General features: G+C 34.7%; 2 protein-coding genes across 3 annotated transcripts; both read right to left on the bottom strand.

The window, feature by feature from the left end:
• Window positions 1–1,697: 1,697 nt before the first annotated feature.
• On the bottom strand, window positions 1,698–13,956 carry LOC109543171 (bromodomain and WD repeat-containing protein 3). 2 transcript variants are annotated; one of them, XM_048668185.1, is made up of 32 exons: window positions 13,646–13,956; window positions 13,531–13,589; window positions 13,303–13,332; window positions 13,170–13,229; window positions 12,882–13,104; window positions 12,325–12,472; window positions 11,770–11,932; window positions 11,529–11,713; window positions 11,333–11,466; window positions 11,089–11,272; window positions 10,746–10,897; window positions 10,517–10,657; window positions 10,334–10,458; window positions 10,054–10,279; window positions 9,710–9,812; window positions 9,470–9,580; window positions 9,257–9,401; window positions 9,080–9,186; window positions 8,865–9,021; window positions 8,595–8,786; window positions 8,435–8,537; window positions 8,067–8,370; window positions 7,845–8,011; window positions 7,644–7,783; window positions 6,566–6,699; window positions 6,376–6,501; window positions 6,211–6,287; window positions 6,051–6,153; window positions 5,858–5,945; window positions 5,659–5,799; window positions 3,842–4,775; window positions 1,698–3,781 (listed from the first exon to the last, which is right to left on the bottom strand). In XM_048668185.1, the coding sequence occupies exons 1-32, from the start codon at window positions 13,707–13,709 to the stop codon at window positions 3,456–3,458; spliced, it is 5,352 nt and encodes a 1,783-aa protein (XP_048524142.1). In that variant the 5' UTR covers window positions 13,710–13,956; the 3' UTR covers window positions 1,698–3,455. The 2 variants fall into 2 exon arrangements, with proteins under 2 accessions (XP_048524142.1, XP_019768302.2); XM_019912743.2 differs by having other exon boundaries at window positions 1,698–4,775; window positions 13,646–13,955.
• A 946-nt stretch (window positions 13,957–14,902) lies between these two features.
• Window positions 14,903–20,577, bottom strand: LOC109543191 (putative serine protease F56F10.1). Its single transcript, XM_048668280.1, has 9 exons — window positions 20,079–20,577; window positions 19,853–20,002; window positions 19,493–19,636; window positions 19,309–19,438; window positions 18,903–19,121; window positions 17,874–18,116; window positions 15,421–15,623; window positions 15,268–15,367; window positions 14,903–15,210 (listed from the first exon to the last, which is right to left on the bottom strand). Exons 1-9 carry the CDS (start codon window positions 20,283–20,285, stop codon window positions 15,098–15,100), a joined length of 1,509 nt encoding a protein of 502 aa, XP_048524237.1. The 5' UTR covers window positions 20,286–20,577; the 3' UTR covers window positions 14,903–15,097.
• Between the last annotated feature and the right edge of the window lie 3,589 nt (window positions 20,578–24,166).

Genomic DNA, 24,166 nt, shown 5'->3' with positions numbered 1-24,166 from the left:
TGCTGATTTCAAATAATGGGGATTTGAACTGAGTTGCTGTTATATTAAAGAATGTTTCCATTTCTTCTGGATGGCACGATACAGCTTCGGGTAAGTTTAAAATTATTTTTCCAATGGTTGCCATATAGATCGCTTCTTGTATCATACATGCTTGATTTTTATGATATGGATGCACTTTTAGGTCTATTTCTTCTGTGAATTACACCTTAAATTAGAAGTTGTTGTATTTTAAATAGAGATGGTTCGAATTTTCAAAACTAGACTTCTTTTCACTCAGTTTTTCAATATTAAATAGTCAGATTTCCTCAGTATATTATTTTTATATGAACCGTTACAATGTAAAATAAGAATGTTCTATTGTGAACACACCCTGAATTTTCTTTGAAACAAAGTTATAAACGTTACTGTTTTTCTCCTGTGAGAAAATCAAAGATGAATATAATCCAGAATCCAAACGAAAATGCCGAAAAGTAGGCGGATCTTGTTTATTACTTAGTGATGGTCTAGTGATCTCTGCCCTTTTATTTAGATTTTGCAACGTTATTCTAAATTTAACACTCAAAACATATTATTTTTTGATGCAATTTGTCATCAAAAATTCCAGCGGTCAGGATTCGTCCAAATATTCCAGTTTTTTGCCGCCCGTCGTCCTTACGTATAAACACTCTTGCGTTGTTGAATGGCGTTAATTTTTTAAGAAAAAATTCGTCTTTTAGGGATTTTTGGCGGTCCGGATCAGAACGGCAATTTATGTTTGTACCTTGTACTTTATATTTCTTCCCATATTTCTATGTGACAACATTGATGCTACTCGTATGTGCAGCTTTGTAGATTGTATAAAGTGGATTTTGCGGATATTTTAATGCGGTTTTTGGCAAATTGTAGCGCCCGGTTTTCTATGAATTCTAGCTAATTTCATGTTTTAATTTACTAATTACAGGTTATTTTCTTGTAATTTGCATTTTGTTATATTACAAAAGTACTCAATTTCCTAAAATGCAGTTTTTTCAGGTTCGCCACGTAACTCTTTAATATTTCTTTGCAGTTTCGAACAATTCATATTCTATGCTTAAATCTTTATTGATCTCTAATAAGAAACGTAGGGAAATTCAGACTTTATTCGTTCATTTTTAATAACTTCATGCATGTAAATGTATTCAGATTCAAAAAATCCAAAGATAAATCGCAGGCTTTCTAAATCTGAAAAACAACAGAGCTGCAGAGCATTGATTTATATTTTATAAATAATTTTTATTTCATATTTTCTTTGCTTGTTCACCGATTATTTTGAAATTTCGCATACGCCCTGTACATGCTGCTCAGTATAAATGATATGGGGTGATGATGTCATTGGGGTGAAGTGAACAGTGAGGAGAGGGAAGGATTTGGTCGGTATACAGAGGTTAGTGGGCTGGAGGACCACACAACCCAGAGAACCAAAATACCAGTTTCACTCCCCATTAAAGAAATACAAAACACTTTTTTTCTGGTTTAGTACAGTCCACTAGTAGTGGTATTTTAAGGTTTGTTAGACCGAGAGCACTGCTGTGATATTACTTCCTCTGATGCGGAAATGTGAAGCGCGTTTTTGGAAAAATTGATCTTCCTGGCACTTTTTCGTAGCTTAAAGATTCTAGCCCCTAGAGAAACCGAGGATTGTAACAGGCAACTAAACTAATTTCGTTTCAAATTAGAAATGATTGTAAGATCCTGTTTTATTGGTCACTGATATAGTAAAGAAAAAAACAATGTATGTACATACAGCAGACAGACTCTTGTTTTAAATGTTGACCTACAGGCTTACACGTCTTAAAAATATATTTCGAATCACAAAGGTATATTCTAATATTAAAGAAATATGGGATGGTTTATTAAGTTAATTTAAAAATAAATACCAATCTGTAAAAAATAAATTCAACTTTACTAGTTCGGGAAGAAAATTCTGTCACTAAAGTAACTTATATCTAGAACGTTTTTCACTTTGAAGAATTACACTAAGACGGAAACATACTTTAGCATATCACCATCGAATTTCGTGAGTACTCATTTAAATCAAAAAGTACCTTTTCTAAGTAAAACGTTAATATTTGATTTGGAGGAACATACTTTAAAAGTACGATGATTAACTTGAAAACAGACTTTTCATAATGTCCAAAATTCGAATAACTAAATCTCCATAGTGCGCAAATCTTGTGTAATTTAGTAAATGCTTTTTATTATTATGTTTAGAAAAAGTTATTCTCCATAAAAAGTTCGGCTAGATGTAAAATATAAAATGCAACTAATAAATATTTATTTTTTCCAGGCCTATTGCGAGGTTTGTCAAAAAATATGACTTTTTCTCAAAGGTAAAAAATCTTTGTTTCTGACAGTATCGAAAACTGTTATCAAAAACAGTTGACCAGAACCGGAACTACATTTAATTACACCCATTTTCAATAAAAAAATTATTGTTTTTTAATGTATGTTTACAATTACAATGCGCATTTAACTGTAGAATGGAATCGAAGATGCTCTGAAGTACTATAATGACGAAATAACATTCATTAATTATTTTTTTTACCAATAACATCATTGATATTTTATTAATAAGGCAGAAAATTTATAAAAAACAACACTTTTAAAAAATCAAAAATACGTGTAATTGCATATTCAAATGTGTTTTTGTTCTAGTCAACTCTTTAAATAATGCTTTTCGATATAGTTAAAAATAAAAGTATCTGTTAGTAGCATTTTACGTTTTAGACTGCAGAAAACTTTTCATGAAGAACATCATTCTTCTTAAATTTACTAATAAAAAAATTTCCATATGTGTTCAACCTGCGGAGACATACTGGATACAGTCAATATGCGTAATTGAGATGACCGTTCAACCAAACCGGATAAAATAGAGCCAAAACAAGTGGTCTAAGTAACAGTTATGTGATCAGAGTAGGAGAATTTGTATAGAAATATCTGATCGGCAATTTCAGAAGCCCTCTGTGTGCTGCTGCACGCCTAAGCTTCCGCAACTGAATAAAACAGATTTTTTGAAATAAGATGAAAACATTTTAAATTATGCAGAAATTGGAAACAATGGAAACGAAAATCGTTTGGGATAATTAACAGCCAAAAATACTAAAAATGTAAAAAAAAATTATCTGAAATGTTTACTACAACTCTGGAGACGTAAGATACTATTTAAAATATTTTTAAATACGTCCTGTTAATGATAAATTCCTTTAGAAGGGGCACGGTTGGAACAGACGAAAATGTTGATCGAGAACTATAATTAAATGTTCAATCCTTATAACATAAAAAAAAATCGTGCCTAAAAAGCTGTAATTCAAAAAACTTTGTCAGTATTATATCGCAGTGGCGCAATACAAGTCCAAAATAACTAAGAGGGTCACATCAACGACAACTGCACATTCACAACGTCTTTTAAATTTGCCTAAGCAATAGCCAAGCCTACATCACCCGGACTTTTTGTCTTTTTTTAAGAAGGCTGCAGCACGTTCAGTAATTTTTCGCACCCTACCCCTGCTGCTCACATTTCCAAAAAAACCTGGTTTTTCGTTTTCTCCTTGATTATCATCATCAGAATCCAAACTCTCTCTCGCGACCAATCTCCTTCTTTTCCGTCGAGATCTGGGTGGTGAACCCGCTTCGGAATCTGTCGTTGAAAAGATTTCATTCTTTTTTGTTTTTTGTCGCCTCTTGGCAGCTCTTTGCAGTGGCACACTGTCGTCAGATGTTTCAGAATCCGAAGAATTGCTTGAAGATGTGTCCTCGTCTTCCTCTACAACGAAAGATGGCTTGCGTTTTTGTCTTTTGGTCCGTGTATTATTTTTTATGCTACCAGCAGTGAATTCATAATCAGAACTATTTTTCCTCCGACGCTTAGGCCTACTGCTTATGGAACTATCTGATGAATCATCCGGCCGGAATTCTTCATCGTCACTTACTGCTTTGTTTCTTCGCAATTCGGACTGTACTTCAAGTAGGTTCAGAGAATCACTCTCTTCATCACTGCCTGTACTCGCATTAACTTTTTGAGACTTGAGACTGAGAGTGGAAATTGCCACATTTTCGTCCTCTGATGAGTCTGCATTACTGCTGTGATAACTATCTAACCGCTTCAATTGAACTGGCGGTCGATAGTCATCATCATTATCATCAGAAGAATCACTATCTTTGGAACTAGAGTGTCTAATTTCATTTTTATTGTTCTGCTCGCTCTTGGAGTTAGTCAATGACGAATTCACTGAATTCATATTTGACATGGTATCGTTTCTATTAATTCTAAGAAGTTTTCGACCCTGATGTCCAAGCTTTTGATTGGAATAATTATGATCAAAATCTTCCAGAGGACTTTGACTAGACGTTGATGGTTCATTATGAAAATGATTGACTCTATTTTCATTCAGTCTTTTATCTTGTTCCAACGCTAGCTCCTCTTCCTCTACTGCTGCAAAAGATGACATTTTATCCAATGTTGTATCGGATTCAGTCGCTGTATTGGATCTACTGGCAGCCTTTAAGAATTCCAGTGGAGTATTGTCACTGTCCGATTCAGAAATGCTCCCGTTTTTAGTTTCCTCAAATATAACTTTCACTGGATCGGGCTTTTCAATTTCAACTCGACTGTCAGTGAAATCGGATATGTTTCCATCACTTTCATCAGAAGTCGGGGTTAAACGACGCTGTCGTTTCTTGGCAGTACGCCAGTTTGAAACAATTTTCTTCACGTGTTCTTCAAACATTGCAGATAGTCGAACTGTCATTACATAAATCTGAAACCAAACTTATTTTAAGATGCCGTGTGATTAACTTTTGGTAACTGAAATTACTTATTGGTTCAATATAAAACTTCTTATATAATAAAATGAGGTATGCTGATGATACCGTCTTGTTAGCGAGCAGCCTTGAGGACACACACCTTTTAGAAAAATGAAACGACCGATATAATGAATACGAACTAAAACTCAACTTTAAGAAAATGGTAGTTACAAAATTTCCACAAGATCTGAACCAGGCAAACCTGACGGTGGCCAACAACACGATAGAGAATGTGTCGACATATAAATATCTAGGAACTTGGATAGAACAAACGGGTGACCAAACAAGAGAAATAAGAACGAGGATAGAGATAGGCAGCTCAACATTTGTAAAAATGAAGAAGTTATTTACGAGTCGGGATATTAACATGGAACTTAGGTTGAGATTGCTGCGTTGTTGCGTTTTTTGTACGCTCTTGTATAGAATTGAGGCATGGACCTTCAAGAAAAACCACAACGACAAGCTACAAGCATTCGAAATGTGGTGCTACCGTAGAAATTCCATGAACCGGTAGAATTACTAACGCCCAAGAACCGGATGCAGAAGGAATGCGAAATCATAAACACCATGAAAAAATCAAAGCTTCAATACCTGGGTCATAATGCGAGAAGAGGAAGGAAGAGGAGAGACAGAAATACACAATTCTCCAACTGATAGTCCAAGGAAAGAATAGTGGAAGGCGGAGCATTGGCAGACGCATTGTGTCTTGGCTAAAGAACCCAAGGGACCGGTTTAACTGTAGCAATGTTCAACTGTTCAGAGCTGCAGTCAATAACCTGAGGATTGTTGTGAGAGCAAACCTCCGATAGGAGATGCGCTATAAGAATCACTACTTACCCTAGAACGTTTGTTGGTATTAAATGTCCGTGAGTTCTGGAAAATTAGCCGCATATCGGAACAAAAATCGCTGGGAATTTTATATTCTCCTTTCGCAAGTTTATCCTTTACTGTTTCCAAGTCCATTGGATCAGTAATTACCTATAAAAAATACATGTTTACTTAGTCTTGCAAAATTAAGTTAGGGAATGTAGTATACCTGATAATATGTAGGATATTTGTTTTTATTGACTGGTTCCCTGAAAGGCACCGAATCGTCTGTTTGCCACATCAGTTCAAATAAGCCTCTATACACAGAAAACAGATCGGTTACTTTCGGTAATTCAATGAAGAAGCCTTATTGGAATTTAACTTGTGGCGTTAAAAACCAACCAGGTAATTTTATTACTTACCGGGCTTCGATTTTCCAATCATCAGGAGACTTCCATGATCTAACTGGAAGATATCTGAACGTCCTACTTGTAGATGGCTGACTGACGTCAATTTCTCCTTCACCTTGCATTCAAAATTACTATCAGTACAATCGAGTTAGCAACAATATAAATAACTTACCATCGGAATGGGAAGAATAATATTCATCGACAAGCTGATGGTATATGGACGCAATGTCAATTGCATTATTTCCAATCCTGCAAATGTTATGTAATTTTATTTTAGAAATAGTTTAACCAGCGACTCAATTCAAGTTTCATTAAATTAATTCCTAGCATTTCTTACTTGACGATCCTTAAGCACAACTCGGTCAAAATTTTGGCATGTTTAACTATAGAACTCTGCTGTTCATTGAATTTAGCTGCATTTGTCGCCAAATATCTAATATCAAATTCTGCAGCCGATACACGTCTGAAAATTTAATTATGTTAATGGTTCCATTGAAAACATATTGGCAAGCAGTTAGTGAACTTACCGATAAAAATTGTTCTCGAATCTTGCCTTTATCGTCGATAGATCTATGGGATATTCTACTATCATAGCATACGTAGGATACACATTTATATCAACTGGGACTAAAAATGGTTCTGCTATGGCCAATTCCATTACCTGAAAACAAGTACCAACATACCTAATGATATTTATTATTTAATTCAGATAATTGCAAAACACCGGCCGTATATTAAACGCACAATTTGGCTATGATCGTTCAATTTATTTATTATTATTTCAACTTATGAAAACATTTTTAATATACAAATAAAGACGGGGTGTTCAAGTTTCCTTAAAGACTGGCGATGTATTTATATTGCTCTGAAACCGGTCAAGATAGGAAAATTAAATTTGGTGCGTTTTAAGAGGTAGTCATTGAGCATTTATTGACATGCAATTAATATTTGCATGTTCATCATTGGCGCGCATAAGGGTAATGATTTCAATTTGTTGAAAGAAATCAAAAGATACTTCACTTAGATATTTCAAATTAAAGTATTTTTGAAGTACGAGTTCAATTTTCGACAAAAAACATTTCTTGACTTTTTGGTGCATGATGATGCACCCGCACATTTCACCATTAATGTAAGTAATCACGCAACGACAGTCTGTGGTCTCGTACGCGCAGGGCCCCACTTGTCTCTGTGGCCTCAAAACGTTTTATTTGTGTTAAGCAAGAACTGAATTTTTTTGGACGTTTTTTGTTTACATTGTTTGTTGAAAAAATGGTAAGTATGTTTTCACAAAATCAATTTGTAAGCATAAATATGGGTTTACCCATATTTATTAGCCTTAGCCTACAAATTATTAGCATTAGCCTACAAATATCCAGTAGATGAAAGCCAAATAGCAATGAAATGATTTTGAGCCTACTGTCTCAGCTATCTCACGCAGCTTTAATCGGCAGTCTGCCAATACGAATTTTTGTTGTTAACCTCCGTGGTAGCCCTTTTCAGGGCACCTGTGCGTGACTTAAACCGACTTGCGACCACGTTAAAACTCGTTAAACCAATTTTTGACAGTCGCAATGTATCAAAATAATGTTTAAGTATCACCCTTACTTGCGTAATTCCTCTGGCAATAGCTTTACAGACAGTGTCGCGTTCACAGTTTGGCCAGTCTTCTGAAACGGGCTTATACAAAATAGACCGTAATTCATGTTCTAGAACCGGAATCGCCGCTTTATCATCTTCCGGCAGACCTGAGAAACCGTTACTGTTTAAATTTCAATGCCATGAAAAAAATGTTATATTGATACGTACGACTATCGTCGATAGGCTCCATATCCCAAGGACTCATTCTTTCTTGTTCACCATTAGTCCAACTAATTTCGTAACACATGAATGCAGATACAGGATAAGGATCATTCGCTGGTAGCTTGCAACTTACTTCGCCAATCCACCAATTATCATCAATCATGCAACGGAACCTAATGATTTTAAAAAATGATAAGAAAAATAGTACAATTTAATAGTAGTACTAACTTTTCGCCAGATTGCCAGTCTCTTGACATAGCCGTTAAATAGCATTGTTTGAGCACAAAAAAGTCCAACACGTCCGGCATATCATGATATCTAACAGTCAAACTTCTACCGGTCAAACATCCGGTTTCGTCTTGCAAGGCTAGCTTTAGGCAGCATAGCCGGGGAGGTTTTATTTCGTAGCGAATACCTACCACTTTACAAAACTCATGACCGTTGAGCTGCATACCTTTCACCCAAGGTAATTCTTTAATGTCAGGTTCGTAAACATTTTTTTGCTTTACGGCTTCCATATACAAAATGTGCCCTAGAAAAGGAAATAACGTGAACAATTTTTACAACTCATTAAGACGACGTTATTTTGTCCATACCCTGAACAAAGTAAACAATTTCATCGTGCATCTGAGGATAATATGGAGATTTTCTTGGCCTCGTTTCTGCCAGCCACTCACTAAGTTTATATTGTTCGGACACCTAAAACGATAAGTTTGGCAAAATGAAGAATTGAGAGAATATTTTTTAAAGCTCTACTTTAAGTTTTGGTCCTTGTGAGGTGCTTGCAACGGCGCTACATGACGGTTCAGCGGCGGTAAGTTTTGCCATTTGTCCCGTTTTTGGAACCGGATCTTGCTTAGGAATAACGGGATTTTTGGGCACAGCTGCTCTTGTCGATCCCTGTTGTCTTGAAGTTGATGGCTTTGGAGATGCATGCCGGATTTTTGCCTATATAGACAAAATAATGTTTATTATAATTAATAATAAATTAATATAACTTAATAAGAGAGAGAATAAGGTAACTACCTTATTCTCTCTAGTGGATCTTGATTTGCGTTCTGTTCGTTCCTGATCGCTCACGCCCTCGGAGTCTTCTTCGGTTTGATCAGTGTCATCCGTTGTATCATCACTATCCGATGATGTTTCGCTACGATTATACTTGTTATTGTTACGACGCGTTGACCTGTGATCATAAGTTATCAAATTAGAAACATTATTGTTATTTAAAAAAGTTCCACTACCTTCGTCGTTTCGCCTCTGATATTTCTTCCGTCCAGTCAGAAAATGAAGACTCGTCGCTTGCGTACGGACAAAGTGGCCCAATATCATAAATATCCATATCTACTTCCTGTAGAACAGAAAACAACCATTAGTCTCAGCTGTTTTTTGGACCTTCGACATTGCCTCGATATAAATACCTGCTTTCGTTTCCTTGTTCCGTTGGGTGCACGTTTTCTCGGTACCTTCTTTCTGGGATTACTAGGACCGGCAGTGTTAATCATAAGGGGTCTTGTACGTAACTGCCTCTGGTACTCCTTCTTCTCAGCCACTTCTATTAATTTCCTAAGAGCAACAATTTATGGGATCACTTTTGTCATAAACACACCTTACTTTTCGTAATAGAGCATTACCTGATTTCATTTGACCTTTTTAACACTGAAGGGCTAAGTGGCTTTACTAATAAGTTTTTCTTCCATTCGATGTTGTGATCCGTCTGCCAGTCACCTCTGCTTTGCCGGATTCTTCAAAAATGTTAAAGGCGATTGATAAATATATAGGCATAATAGGCAATATATAGGCATATAGGCAATGTAAATAATTAATCCAAAAATGTAGATGTTTTGAAAAAAATCATTGTTTATTAAGCATACCGATGAGTTCGTATAGATCCTCCTGCATTACCACGGACATCATCGTCGTCTTCCGAGTCAACTACTACCCGCTGTGATACATCTTGAATCACTTCCTGAATGCCTGAATACGAAAATATTCGTTAACCTAGACTATTTAATCGGGTTTGTATTATTTAAGTGATTAACCAGGCGTAATGATGTTCAACAAAATTTAATGAAATATTACAAATATTGAAATTGAAATCACAAAAACTGTATGTTACCTTCTGTTATATTGTCCAGAAGCAGTAAAAAAAGAATGTGTTAATAAGGTATCAAAAATGCAGACGCATTTGCAAGTTGTGCACGCATCTATAAATTACCTTCATTTCCGATGACAATATTGGGAACCAATTGATCAACGTTACAATTTTCTCGGCCCGGCACCAGCCGCTGTAACATTGGAGGATAAGGATTTCCGTCAATATCGACCAGAAATGGAGGAGGCATTAAATGTGGAGGAACCTGAGTTTGTTCATCTAAAACCCAATTATTTTGGTCTCTCACTAGCGGACGATAGTCTGTGTGAAAAAATAATTCCCTCGGAAGCTGCAAAAGTGATAATTTGTAAAATTGTTTATTTCACATTATTCATATACATACCTGCTGGTAAAAAGGACTTCCGATTCCAAAACCGAAAGTCATAATGTCTCCGTGAGAATCGCTCGCTGAAATGGAGCATCCATCCGGACTCCATTTCGCATCAAAAATTGCACCGTAGCCCTGCCCTGAAACAACAGTACCATTCACAATTTTCCTTTCTGTACACAAAAATACAACTCCTACCTTCTATGGTGTTTAGATATTTAAAGAGAATATCGCCTCGCTGTATATCCCAAATCAAAAGCTGGCCGTCATGTCCGGCAGACAAAATCACGTCTTCATCATGTGGGTGAGGTTCAAGAACATAAACTTCATCAACATGCCCTAAAATTAAATATAACTATAAAGACCCAAAACTTATCTATAATCTATCAATCAATATTATAATTAATAATATTTATTAATATATAACCTTTCAGTATCTTAATTAACTGCCCATTGGCAGCTGACCAAATTTTCAACGAGTAGTCACTAACTGCAGTTACCACGGAAGCATCCGATTTGTCCCATGCAACCATTGTAACTCTAATTTTTTTGGAATCGGGCTCTGAGCCTGGCTTATCACTAAAAAAATTACTGAACATAGTTATTAAAATATAATAAAACATTAAATCATTGTCGGCTTTAATCTGAAACTCAGATCAGATGCAAAAAACAATTATAATGCAAAATTCTAATGGCGGCACAAAAACCAGCTCTTACACCAAAAATTAATAATAACAAAACACTGTATTTCCAAAAATAAAAATAGTTACCTTGCAAGTTTTGTGGACATATCCAGATATAAATTTTTCCACTGTTGTCTTTCAAACCACCATATGACGGCAGTACCGTCTTTACTACCCGACAAAAACTTTAAACCGGAATGAGCCCATTGTATAGAATCAACCCTATCTGTATGTGCCTCTGTCTCAAGGATTCTTTGAGGACCTTCATCACCTGGCAAATTTTAATTTAAGGCAAACAAATACTGAGTATTGGTCAAATTCTGATGCGTACCTTTCATATAGTACACTCTCACATGGTGGTCTGCTGAACCTGTAGCTAAGAATGTTCCACCCGGACTGAACGACGAACAAATCATTTGAGCTTGCCCAGGCCTAATTTTCTCTTGATATAAATTTGGAGTATTTCTGCATAAAATCAATAAGTAGCATACAATAAACGCTATCAGAAAAATGTTCATTTAGTTTACCTAAATTGGACTTTATTATCTACCCCTTCAGAATTGTAGATCCAAAATGCGATCGACCCATCTGTACTGGTGCTTATTAAGTACTTGTGGCCCCAACAAGGCGTAGGGCAAAAATTTACGGAAGTTATCATTCCAGTGTGTCCGGTAAGAACTGCTATTGGCGCACCCGTTTGTAAGTCCCAAACCTGCGAGATTTGAGGCAGGTCAAACAAAGTGTCCCAAATGTGAAATTTTGTCTTACCCTTAAAATCCTATCAATCGAACCAGCCGCAAGTAGATGGTTTTCAGGATCGACTGCAATATCTGTAATTTCTGAAGACGCCCCGCGGAAGGCAGCGATTAAACGACCTGTCGCGGAAGACCACAACTTAATCAAGAGATCGTCAGCCCCAGTAATAACGTACCTGCAAAACAAGATTTAAAGCTATTCATAGTTACATTTAAAGTTTTTCACGCTAAATGGGAGTTTTTTACCCCTAGTCTACTCCCAAACGCAACCGTAGTTTGCATTAAATGCGATAGAACAAAAAACCATACAGAAAAAACACGAGCAAAATGTTAAATTGCTTCAAACCCCATAGGAATATTTTTGCCAAATTTGGGAGGTCAATAGCTATGAACGCTACATGTAGGATGTAAAGAAAAGTATAGTTTAAATAACTCAACTAGGGTCACTTTCGGATATAGAACATGTGCTTAAAATCGTACCCTTTTTCCCATGAAACCCCTTGTATAGTCAAACATGAGCCTTTAAAAAACTTTAGTTTCTTTTTAAATTAATCTGAAAGCCACTTACTTTCCCGAATGATCAAATAAAAGACAATAAACTGCTGATAAATGACCAATGGTGATTCGTTGCATCTGCATTCCTTTGTATATTCGGGGACTAATGATGTTACTTCTTGATAGGGGGCCTCCGGTTTCATTTCCTCTTATACTGTTAACTAGAAGATAACGTTAATTTTATAACGGATTTTGTCATGAGGTGCTATGTAGTCGAACCCTATGTAGTTTTTCTCTACTTGGAAATTAACGCCAGAAAAAAAATATGGAAATTTGAAAATTTCAGTTTTCCCCAAATAAGTTAGAAACGAAAACTCGTATCAAACATCTGAACGCGCCATTTTATAAGTCTTTTAATTGCCCAACTTTTCTCCCATCTGATCAACTTTGCATCATTTAGGATTTCCCATATGCCCATACTGGCCCTTGTTATCCTGGACACAGTGTATATTAGATAATTCTCAAAAATGCTTAAATTTTTGGGCTGTAAAAATAAGCTTGTCCCACATAGTTGCTAGATACAGTTGAGCTTCAAGTTTTCACAACCATAACACATTACTTGCCACTTACTTATATTGAATGGAGCTTTAGCATCTTGTATGGAAACACCACGATATCTCGACACATTGTTAAAGTATTGTCGATGGTTGCTATAAACTCCATTCTCATTTTTTGTATTTGGATGAAAACTAAGAAATGACGGTGCCAATCGGGTATTTGGATTTAAAACACTTGAGGCCTGGCTGCACAAAAAGTAGAGAAAGTCTGGTCGAATTTGGGGATTTTGCCTTTCCTAAAATTTACCATAAATTGCAGTTTTAGTCACAAACACTTATAGAATTTGGTGCTTAAACAAACCATATCGTCAACTGTGGTGTTATGCTCATTTCCTTGCCAGTCAAGTCTCTTTGGTAAAATCTGCGAAAATAACAAAACAAACATTCACAACATTTTGCTTGTTTGTAAATAAATCAATTTTATGCTATTTTACCTGGTGTGCATGTAGTTCTTCATTGAGAGTCTAAAAACAAATAGAAGATTTGGATTAGGATATACAGTTTGATATATTAGCTATAAAGTGAATTAAGTCATTGAGGGCACCAAATGAAAACAGTTGTAAAAGTTTGCTATTATAAAAGTTCTTAACGGTCTATAACATTTGTTTATCATCTGTGACTATTTTACATAGTGCCAATTTGAAGAATATTAAATAACTTACCTGTAAGGTTCGTTTAAGTGGCCCATTAGAGAGAAACCTTTGAATCAGGAAGTACACTTCTACAAAGAAAGGATTTGTATCGAAAAACAATCAAATGGGCACTTTTCCATGTTACCTGATGTTAAACGAGATCTGTCCAGTTCACTGTTTGCGTTTGAACTCGGTTTTACTGAATCCATTTTATTGTAAATACAATGTTTTCTTGAAAAATAAATAAAAAACTACATTGCAAAACCACATCGAGGTTATGTACTGGCGATGGAGCAACACTCGTCTCTCATCTCTTACGAAGTTAGAGGTTTGTTAATGCCCACCGTGTCACCGTTTCTATTTCTCTAGTGTTTTGGTCGCTTTTCATTCTTACCAATTATTATTTTATGCATTTTCGGCCTTTATATTGCAAATACTATGTAGGATTTGTAAGAATTTCAAACAGTTTGCATTAATATTGAAAAAGGTGAAGGAATTATGTAGTGACGGTCGTTGCTCTCGCTCGCACACATTGAGATTTAGTGAAATGTAAACTTTGGAGGCATGTTACTGACCCAAATAAGTGGATAAAAAGGGTTTTTTTCGTTAGTAAGAATCGAACACTACCCAGAGTTCGGAACGCTGGGTGCCTTAGGGAAGATTTTTATTCCTCCAGCCGTCCGGCAAACCAAACCTACCAAAAAATAAAAAAGTGGATAATTATTAGTCAGGCTGTTCTTTCCATATAATCATATGTAATTCAGACATTTTAAATCTAAGAAAATCTTTAAATTTTTGAGATATTGACTTTCAAATTATGCTGGTGCTTTTTCAAACTTTTGCAATTCTTTCCTAATTTTTTGAATAGCTAGGACGAAACCAGCTCTGGAAAATATTTTGTTAATTGTGAACAGGACAACGTGGTATAAGTTTGATTCCTTAAAATTTTATATATTTCTTCATAACTTTCCAAATTCAGGATTTTATAATAAAAGTCAATTGTATTTAGAAAATCTTTTAGTCACACGCTCTATGCCAAATAACTACTTTATAATTTTCCAAATATTTTAAATTGTTTCTCATACATACCTATAAAATTCAACTTTGGCAGCCCCATAAGCTTTAACTATTTCACTAAAAAGATATAGATCTTTTTAGAGATTTAGTTATAATTGTAATAATGTATAATAAATAATGTACCGCTAAAAAAATAAATACGGCTAAGCCATGTATAATAAATAATCTATTTTGTAAAAACTATAGACAAAATTAAACGCTTCCCATTATGAGACGATGAATACGAAGGTACGATCTGGGAATCATATATGCAGTTGCATGCATCATTTAGTTCTAAGAAAATATTGTTTAAGTTGAGATAAAGGAAAGTTCAATGAAAACCTAATTTGGATTAATGTTTATTCGATACTAAATTAATTAGGACTGTAGAGACAAAACTATAGTTAGACAAGAAACTAAAAAAATGACACTATATATTCTATAGAATATATTCGTTTTTAATTTTTTTCTGGTAGGTACTTTTACTAAGTCGATAACACACAAGAATTATGGTTGTTGGTACGTCAAATTAGTTATATATTTAGCTTTCTGATAACCATTTCTGAATATATTTTCCTATTTGAATTCTGGCTGATTTAAGATCAGATGGATCATCATGACTTGCAGGGTACATGTTGGCACAATGAGCAGTTCCTAAATCAAAAAATCTTGTTCAGTTTTTTTGTAAATATGCATTTTCCAACCACTTACCTTTGATGAAAATTGCTGGGGCGTTTGCATTGATCGTTTTAGTTATTCCTAGCATATGCCAGGGATCCACAGAACCATGCACAAAAACAACATTGCTGACCTACAGTTAACAATTGATAAAAGCTTCGGTTTTTTGAAATCTTGAATTCCTACCTTAATATCAAGACCACCATACAAAATGTTAGTGCGGTTGGAGGCTTTATTCACGTATTCTTCGGTGAATTTTGAGCCAAAAATATCGGAACATTGCTGAGTCCAAAACTTGATAGGAAACCGATCGCTGAATATTTGCGGCTTCTCATCGGAGGTTTGGAAGAAACCGAATTCATTGCATGTTTGATACATCCATTGTCGACCTGAAGACAAAATCAACCGTACAAAATACAATTTTTATAAATTTTTCTTCAAAACGGATCAATTTCAAATTTCTTTAAAACTCAGATATGAACAGAGTGATTGTCTAATTATTCCGGAATGTTTAAGGTAGTAAATTACACATGATCAAAGTTTTTTTGTAAATATACAGGGTGCTTCTAAATGTCGGTAACGGTAAAGAGTAGTCTCCGTAGAGAGTAGTGTACCGTAAGCTCATGATCAAAAGGGTACTGCGATATTCTTTGGACCAAAAGAAGACGATCTGACCTAACTTATATTAACAAAAAATGTCTGGCTCCTCTGCTATATTGATGATCAAAGTTCCTCAAAAAAATTATCTTTTTTGAAATATCGGGAGAATGGTACGATGTATTTTAGTGAAACTCGCTGTGAATTTGTTCTTATGTAAGGCTCATATTTTAATGAAACAACCGAGTTGAGCCGTTTTGTACAAGTGGTGAATTCTTGGGTGTCGTGGTACAAAAACTATCATAACTTTTTAGTTGGAGGATGAAATCAACTAATTTTTTTTAGGTTGATGCACTAATCAATTGTTCACAAATTTGTGCTCTTTGTAAAATCTTGTTGCATTCACAATTTTTGCGTAAAAAAATATGTCTATTTTCCAGTCACTTAGCAATGCTAGACATTTATTGCAAATATGCGACGCGTAAACGCGTACGCTTTCACGCAAATTGTCTTCGCAAAACCATAATACTTTGACCATGTCTGTTACTTCTTCATTAGAAAAGGTCATTCAAAACGAAATTGTGAGATTGATTGACAATGATTTTATGCCTCGTATCACGATATTTGCAGTTAATGTCTAGCATTGTTAAGTGGCAAGGAAACAGAAATATTTTTTTCACAAAAACTACGAATCCTACAAGATTTCACAAAGATCACAAAATTGTGAATAAATGATTAGTGCATTAACATAAAAAAAATGAGTTATATTCATCCTCCAACTAAAAAGTTGGAGGATGGTAGTTTTTGTACCACGACTCTCAAGAATCCAATCATTGTCCAAAACGGCTGAACTCGGTTGTTTCATCGAAATATGAGTCTTACATATGAACAAATTCACAGCGAGTTTCACTAAAATACATCGTACCATTCTCCCGATATTTCGAAAAAGACAATTTTTTTGAAGAACTTTGATCATCAGTAGCAGAGGAGCCAGACATTTTTCGTTAATAAAAGTTAGGTCAGATCGTCTTCTTTTGGTCCAACGAATATCGCAGTGCCCTTTTGATCATGAGCTTACGAGACACCCTGTATATCTACCTAGGTACATTTGGATGCTTTCTCTTCAATCTAAGGGATGTCGACATTCCAAATACGTTTCGACTTTTCTTTATTAAGTTCGAATGGTCTCACAACCATTTAACGTTCTCAATCTGCAGAGTCATACATTTTAAACGGTTATGGCTTAACTTTTTTCCGTCACGACGTTGGCAGATTCTGAACTGAATATTAAGTTTCCGTTTATAGAATTATTTTTCCTATGAAGTCGATTTTTCTACTTGCGTTATCGAGATAAAAGAAAAATATAAAGCGATTTTCTGGAATTTGCTAAAGCAAATTGAAAAATTAAAATTCGGATAAATTACTTTTAATAGGCAAGTATATTTTACGATATATTTTAGTTACTGAAACAAAATAATTATTAAATGCAAGTGATTAATTTTCCATTAAGGGTTGCCGATGCAAAAAAAAACGTTTTTAAAGCAAACGCAGCATTTACTTTGTAATTTAGAAGCAACCATGGCAGAGGCAAAAAGTTATTGGCAAAGCTATAGCTGGAACTCTAAATAATATACCACCCTGTAAATGGAAAAATCCCAATAATGTAAATTCATCAGTGGTCACTATATTTCAAATGTCAGCTTAAACAATCAAGAACTTTAAAGATATTCCAAAATGTCTAAGGTGTAAAAAACAAACAAAAAGTACATTCGAACAGTCCTCAGACCGGAAAAGTAGAGTTTGCAAATCTGCGATTTTAAAACACCAAAATATACCCCAAGTTTCGACTTTTATTTGATCATATTGGAATAGCATAAAAACAAATGTATATTTCTAACCAATTGAATAACTGGGTCAGTATAAATAATTTGTTGGTAATGGTAGCAGAATCTATGAGTTTTTGATGAAACTGTTTTAAGACACATTTATTCAGCTTTCGATAAAAAATCTTTAGTATTTCATAATATTCAACAATATGTTACCTCCTTCTGAAGCTGAACTGTTCCAGGTTGTTTTCGTCATGTCAAGAATCATGTTCACATAACTAAAGTCCAAACATTTTTGGTCGGTTGCTTCCAACATTAACGAATTGAAATTTGCCAGTCTCTGGATTTCCGTCTTTGTTGCTGGATCCGTCATGATGGAGCAGATGGTATTTAAAGTAATGTTTCCAAGCAGAGTTCCTTTTGTGCTGAGCCTGTTATCTTTGTTGTATTGGGCAATACCTTCGATTAAAAATTACTTTGATTAACGGAATGCAGTGAGTTTACAACAGGAATGTAATTACAAAATATTCGGTTAATCGAGTAGATTGGAGACAAATTTATGTTGCTGTAAAAATCGCAGCTTCGTTTACGTGAAAAAATCGTCTACTCTTAATATTCGCAGAAACATATAGTGGTTGTTAAACGCCCTGTTGTGAGTCTGCCTTTTAAAAGCACATCCCTGAGATCAATTCTATTTATGCAAAAAATGGCCGTATTTTGTGAACAATTTGCTGTGGGGTTATCGACTTATGAGCTCAACGTTACGTTACGCCTTTTGCTTAACGGTGAACAGGACAAATTGTGAACAAAAGTTTCTCTGAAAATGTTCAAAAATCTATACAGTTGCTCATTTTACCTTGAAGGCTTCCTAAAGGAAGAGGTTCCGAATGCTTTGCGGAATTAGCTAAAATGAATTGAAGAGCCAGTGTAGCAAAAAAAGGCGATTTATAAATTCAAAACCCTACCTAATATTGTGTCATTTTAATATCACTTTAAAAAGAGATTCAAACAAATTTGATTTCATCTTTTTCAATTTCGCAAGTTAACGTGCTCTTTCTGAACCTCTGAAACTAACGGACTTTCCGAAAACACAAATTTGAAACCTTTTCAGTTTCCCAAAACACACATTTAATTCATCCAGCTAAAACATTTTCAACTTTCTGTGTTTTATTCGACTGATTGGTCTCGAATATGTAAATTTTTGACTTGATATACTGCGTGTGTTTTGAATTGCAGTTAACTTACCCGCAAAATTTCCAGCCAAAGTTGCGAAAAAGTTAGAAACATTTTTCTCAAACCATAAGTCTCCTACCAGATCTTGACAAAGTTTAAATAAGGAGCGCAAAGTATTTAAACCTGCTTCGTCGGTTAGAAACAGTTCAATCTGAGCGGTGCCTTCTTTTACAGCCGTATAACAGTTTTCATCTACTAAACGCAGATCATCAGCAATCACTCCGAAGTATGCTGAAATAAGAAAAACTCCTCCTTAGAAAGCGAAAATATTAGCACATATTTCCCATATCAAAGAGCACACTTGCCAAATCTTATTTTGGGTGTGATATGCAGAGCATTAAAAAAGAACGAAGAAAAATAGTAGAAATTCTTCGTTGATGTAAAGTTTTAGGTCATTTAATTCAACAAAAACCTTTACCTTGAAAATCTGGAATAGCTAGCAATGGACCGCTGGTGCTTACTGAGCCACTTATAAGATGAGGATATTTTAATCTGGCCCAAGCTGCTAAAGATCCGGGATACGATCCTCCAAAAGCAATCCATTTTATCTGCAAATAGATGTTTTTATTAACGTAGCAAAGGCTTGGTGCTACCATGCTTACATCTGAGGACAGTTTGTATTCTTCATTCATAGATGCCACAAATAATGCTAGATCGGCCAGGGCTTGTTCACTAGTTAAATATTCCAAGTTATCAACACTTAGGTCTTCTGTAGGATGACTTTTTCCATAAAAGCGATGTTCTAGCTAGAGAAACAACAGAAGCAAACAATAGTCGCTTTAGTATGTAAGCCAGCAGTTGTTCAAGCTCATGAAGATTTGAGGAATCAAAAAGAAGCTTTTCGAATCATATTAAATTATTCTGCAATGAATGAAACAATATGAACTGAACTTATAAGGCTTAAGGCTGAATAATAAAAACAACCTTTATATTAGTGCATTATATCCATTCATAGTACTGACTTGAAACAAGATAGCATTAAACTGTTTTCCATATTCGACCCATTGACCATTGGTCATCCAAACATCGGTAGCTTCACCTTCGCCTCCAATCATCAGGAAGGCCACATTGCGCTTCTCTTTATCGAAATATTCATCATTAACGTAGTATCTCTAAAAACAATATTTGTTGATCAGTCTTGGTAAAATTATTTATGTGGTTGGTCGATTTCTGACGGTTTTTACTTACCTGGTTCCAGGTCCTGCTATCCGAGCGAAAATGGTCTAGATTCTGGGTAAACCATCTCGTAAAATTCTTAGGGGTTTCAGCAGAATCCTGCAACTTCTGTGTCTGACGCAATATGTTTTCATTTATTCTACCGTTATAGAAAAATCGCCATGCGTAAGCATTGGCGATAATTGCCGAGAAAATCAAGCTAACGACCAAGTACTTCATCTCTTCTGCTATAGAGCATAAATCACTTATTTTTCATACGAGTTAATTTCTTCTTTAAACACTTTCTAGCTTTTACAATACCTAATGCAAGCGGTGTTTCAACAATAAAAGGCTGCGGCTTAGTGTAATTATCAGTCTACTTATTCAATTGAGATGGTTCTGAAATGCAGATAATAACGGCCAATGGCTTTCAAGCAAAATTATCTCCAATGTTTAATAATAATACTGCGTTGATTGTGACTTTATCTTAATTCTCTTCTAGGATTCAATTAAACGTTAAAGAGCGTTTGTTTTGAGAAGTAATTTTAAAGTGGATGTAAATCAGTTAACAGCGTATTATTGATGAGAAAATAATTAAAAACTCGCGTTGTTTAATTGCGCAGAATATTGTAAGATTCACGCCAATTATTGTTAAAATGTTGTATTTCCTTCAACTCTTGACCTTTTGTTACTGTACAAAGTACTGTTCGCACTTTAATCACAGTTATTTTCGAAACGAGCACACTAAGACACTAATATTGATAGAAGGTGTTCTGTACTTTTTTTATCAAGAATAGTTACACTTTTAAGACCTGTTAGGTATTGACCACCTCTTAAAAAACAAGAGAAATATTTTTTAGTAAGTAATTATTTGCTTTCTCCTGGATTTAAATTTACATGTAGGTACCTTTGGTGACCAAGGCACGTTTTAATCTCTAATCACCAACACTAAATGACTACTAATTCACATCTATGTACAGGATGATTCATCTTAGTCAAGGCTATAAACTTATTTAGCTCAACATAATTTTTTATTGAGAGCATTTTTTCACATTATATCAAAAAGCGGTCGCATTTCTTTATTATGATTTACAGCAATTTCCTTTTTTTATATTATTTAATAACGTAGTCAGTCAGTAAAAAAATGCAATTGTTATGACACTCTATACCACCAAAAATTGAATTAAATACATTTAGTCGTAAGTCGTTTCAAATACTCATTCAAATTCCTGAATTACTTCAAAATAATTTCGCTATTGCCACTAAAAATTTCTATTGGGATTTCGCAGATAAGTAGGAAGAAACATATAAAAAAATGCAAATCCTAATCAATAAAATGAGCATATTAAGCGGATTCCCAACGGAATAACTCATTTTATTGAACCACTCTGTATATTCACTAATTTCATGGTGTTTTCCCTGCTCAATATACCTATAACAGATGTTTGATGACAAAAATAATTATTTTAACATCTCTTTCTACGTGCGAAAATAACATAAAATATTCCAAATATGCTTGGCTAAAAAATAGCAAACAAACACATTTTTAGAATAATGCAAAGCTAGTTAATCCGCGGGCTTCCAAAATTCGTTTGAAATGTATTTATGTGAGGAAAAGCGCATACTTGTTACATTTAAACAGCACTTGATGAGATACATGCTTCAAACCTAACATTAAAGACATTTTCACTTTAGAGCCGGCAAGTTTTCTCAGCTGACAATTTTTTACAGAAATTAGATAATGAAACAAAAATACATTTCCTATATTACAAGGCGAAGACTTTATTGAAAATTATTTGGGACCATCCCATGTCTATTATTTAGGGCACACATTGATTGTTTATTAAATAGAACTGATAGCACTACTCGATCCACCCTTATCAAACGCAGTTGGAAATAACAACTACACACAATTCTCGTCCAACTTTTCAAAGCAAGTTTGTTTGAATAGTTGGAATTGAATAGTTTTAAACTCCTGAATCTAGACCGAACTCTGCCAGGCAGAATATGTTTTAATTATCACGAGATTTAATAAGTTAAGAAGGTGAAAACTGGGAACAAAGAAGTAGTTGAAACTATGATAAATTTTCTTTAATAGGCGAAGTTGCGTTGCGTGAGTGAAAATATATTTGAGTTATTTCAAGACAATGAAATTCATCAATCTTTTGTTTGAGTTTGATGTGATTTGGCATTAGCTCAGGACTGACGGATTTGGCAGGCACTTCGCAATTTTTTTCCATCAAACTTCTACAAGAAGCTCCAGCTTACTAATTGAAAAGGTGGGTAATTAAGCGCTGGGGAAGTTCTTCCAATAAGAAAGTTTGGGCGTGAATCAGGAACCAAAATAAATGAGGCCTAAAACCCTTATAATTAGTTCGAATAAATCAAGGAAACTAATCCTTGATTAATTATTATTAGGTGTGTGAAGGCGTAAAACGTAATTTACTAAACACCAGCTGTGGGCGGTTTTACGTTAAGGCGCTTCCGGTTTCTGGCAACTTGCAAGTAAATATTCGCGTGTTTATGCTCACTGGGTTTCAACATTTATTTTGAATAAGTGAGCATCTTAAAACCTTCTGCGTGATGGTGAACATCAAACGGAATCTAGATGTTAAACCCCGAAATTTACCCACACAATTTTGTAACTAAATCCTGCATATTCAGGGGCCATGTGAAACACATCGAGTTGCCCGGATTTCACTGAGTTTCCTCTTGGATTTGATCTATTTTGGCACGTCTGTAAACTGGCAATGTCGAATGAAATAGTCTTAGCATAAATCGCTGTTTAGTGTGCGGCGTTTTACTATTTTCCTGTTTAATTGAATATATTTTTCATTCCTTACTTAACACAAATTTCTTGCGTTCAAAATGTTGATGTAAAAACTCCATGCTCTCTGAAGATTTTCGGGCGTCAGTGCTTTAGTATCTATTGACTGTTTGTTTTTCGTATTCTTCCAAATTTTTTCAATTTTTCTAGGGCTGATCCAGTTGATGTCTAGATTTTAGCTGTTTGCATGGCTACAGATTTAAAAATATTTATTGTCTTGTTTTGTATTACCTTGTATGTTTGCCTATCGTCCGCAAACAATTCTTTTAAATATAGTAAATACTTCAAAATTTTCTTGTGGATAAAAAATATTTTCTTGCATTCATTCTCGCGTGAACCATTGAGTAGCCAGTGCTTGCGGGTATTTCATACTCCACCTTCCTATGGTCGTAAGTTGTAACTGCAGCTACTGTAACTTGTCAAGGTGTAACTCATCACTATTAGCATATTCTTGAATACACATGTTTTGCGGGGAAATTTGAAAAAAAACGAACAAATTTTGTAGAATTGCTGATCCCACCTTATCAGTTAACGCTCAGGAGAGTGTTCGTATACGAAATACAAGGATTTTTAAGTATTTTATGAAAAATACATATCGGGTATTAATACTAATACATATCGGGAAATAATTTTTCAGAAGTATTAGATAAACGCCATCTGAGACTTATGCAAAAATGTGCCAGTTATCGAATATTAATTAATAACCTAAACTTGATTAAACTTAAGAAGCTGCATTTCAGTATTATATAATTCTGAATAATTTGTTTCATGTTAGCTCTAGTACGTATAGTAGTAGTTAGGTGTGAAAATGTTCAGTAATTGTCGAAAGGTTTTTTCAACAGACAGCATTTTCAGAATATCGAAAATTTATTCAAAACGAAACACTAGCGTATCCTTTCTTTCATTGATAATGCGAATCGTGTAGGAAATACGTGCCTTAATCAAAAATGAGCTTAAGTCAAAGTTCCCTACTTTTTGTACAATATGTATTAAACGTTTATCTCCTTAGAAAAATAGAAATTAGCAAATCTCATGATTACACCACAGTAAAAACAATTGTACATACTTTCCTGACTGTGTCAATTCCAAATCAAAATCAATTCCTGGGCTTCAGTCATTTATTGTCTCTATTTATCAATCAAAACACGTTTCGGTGTTTTCCACCATCATCAGTTTTTCTAAAATAACAGATAGTTAGATAATTTAAAAAACAATCACAGTTCGTCAACAGCTTCATCATATCACACACTAAAATACATCACAATTGCAACACTTTAAAACATTCTAAGATTAA

The sequence above is a fragment of the Dendroctonus ponderosae genome, unplaced genomic scaffold (assembly GCF_020466585.1).
Source record: "Dendroctonus ponderosae isolate FM_Combo_2020 unplaced genomic scaffold, Dpon_F_20191213v2 Dpon_F_20191213_7, whole genome shotgun sequence".
NCBI lineage: Eukaryota > Metazoa > Arthropoda > Insecta > Coleoptera > Curculionidae > Dendroctonus > Dendroctonus ponderosae.
This window is presented reverse-complemented; position numbering and strand designations above follow the sequence as displayed.

Bases quoted from the DNA above. Each gene is read 5' to 3' on its own strand.
- LOC109543171 (XM_019912743.2), bottom strand. From the start codon at position 13,709: ATGGATTCAGTAAAACCGAGTTCAAACGCAAACAGTGAACTGGACAGA. The intron at 13,333-13,530 runs GTAAGTTATTTA...ATTTGTTTTTAG, and splicing joins CACTTAAACGAACCTTACAG to ACTCTCAATGAAGAACTACA. The intron at 8,787-8,864 runs GTAGTTACCTTA...TTGTCTATATAG, and splicing joins GATCCACTAGAGAGAATAAG to GCAAAAATCCGGCATGCATC.
- LOC109543191 (XM_048668280.1), bottom strand. From the start codon at position 20,285: ATGAAGTACTTGGTCGTTAGCTTGATTTTCTCGGCAATTATCGCCAAT. The intron at 19,439-19,492 runs GTAAGCATGGTA...ATCTATTTGCAG, and splicing joins AATACAAACTGTCCTCAGAT to ATAAAATGGATTGCTTTTGG. The intron at 15,211-15,267 runs GTAAGTGGTTGG...TTTTTGATTTAG, and splicing joins CCCAGCAATTTTCATCAAAG to GAACTGCTCATTGTGCCAAC.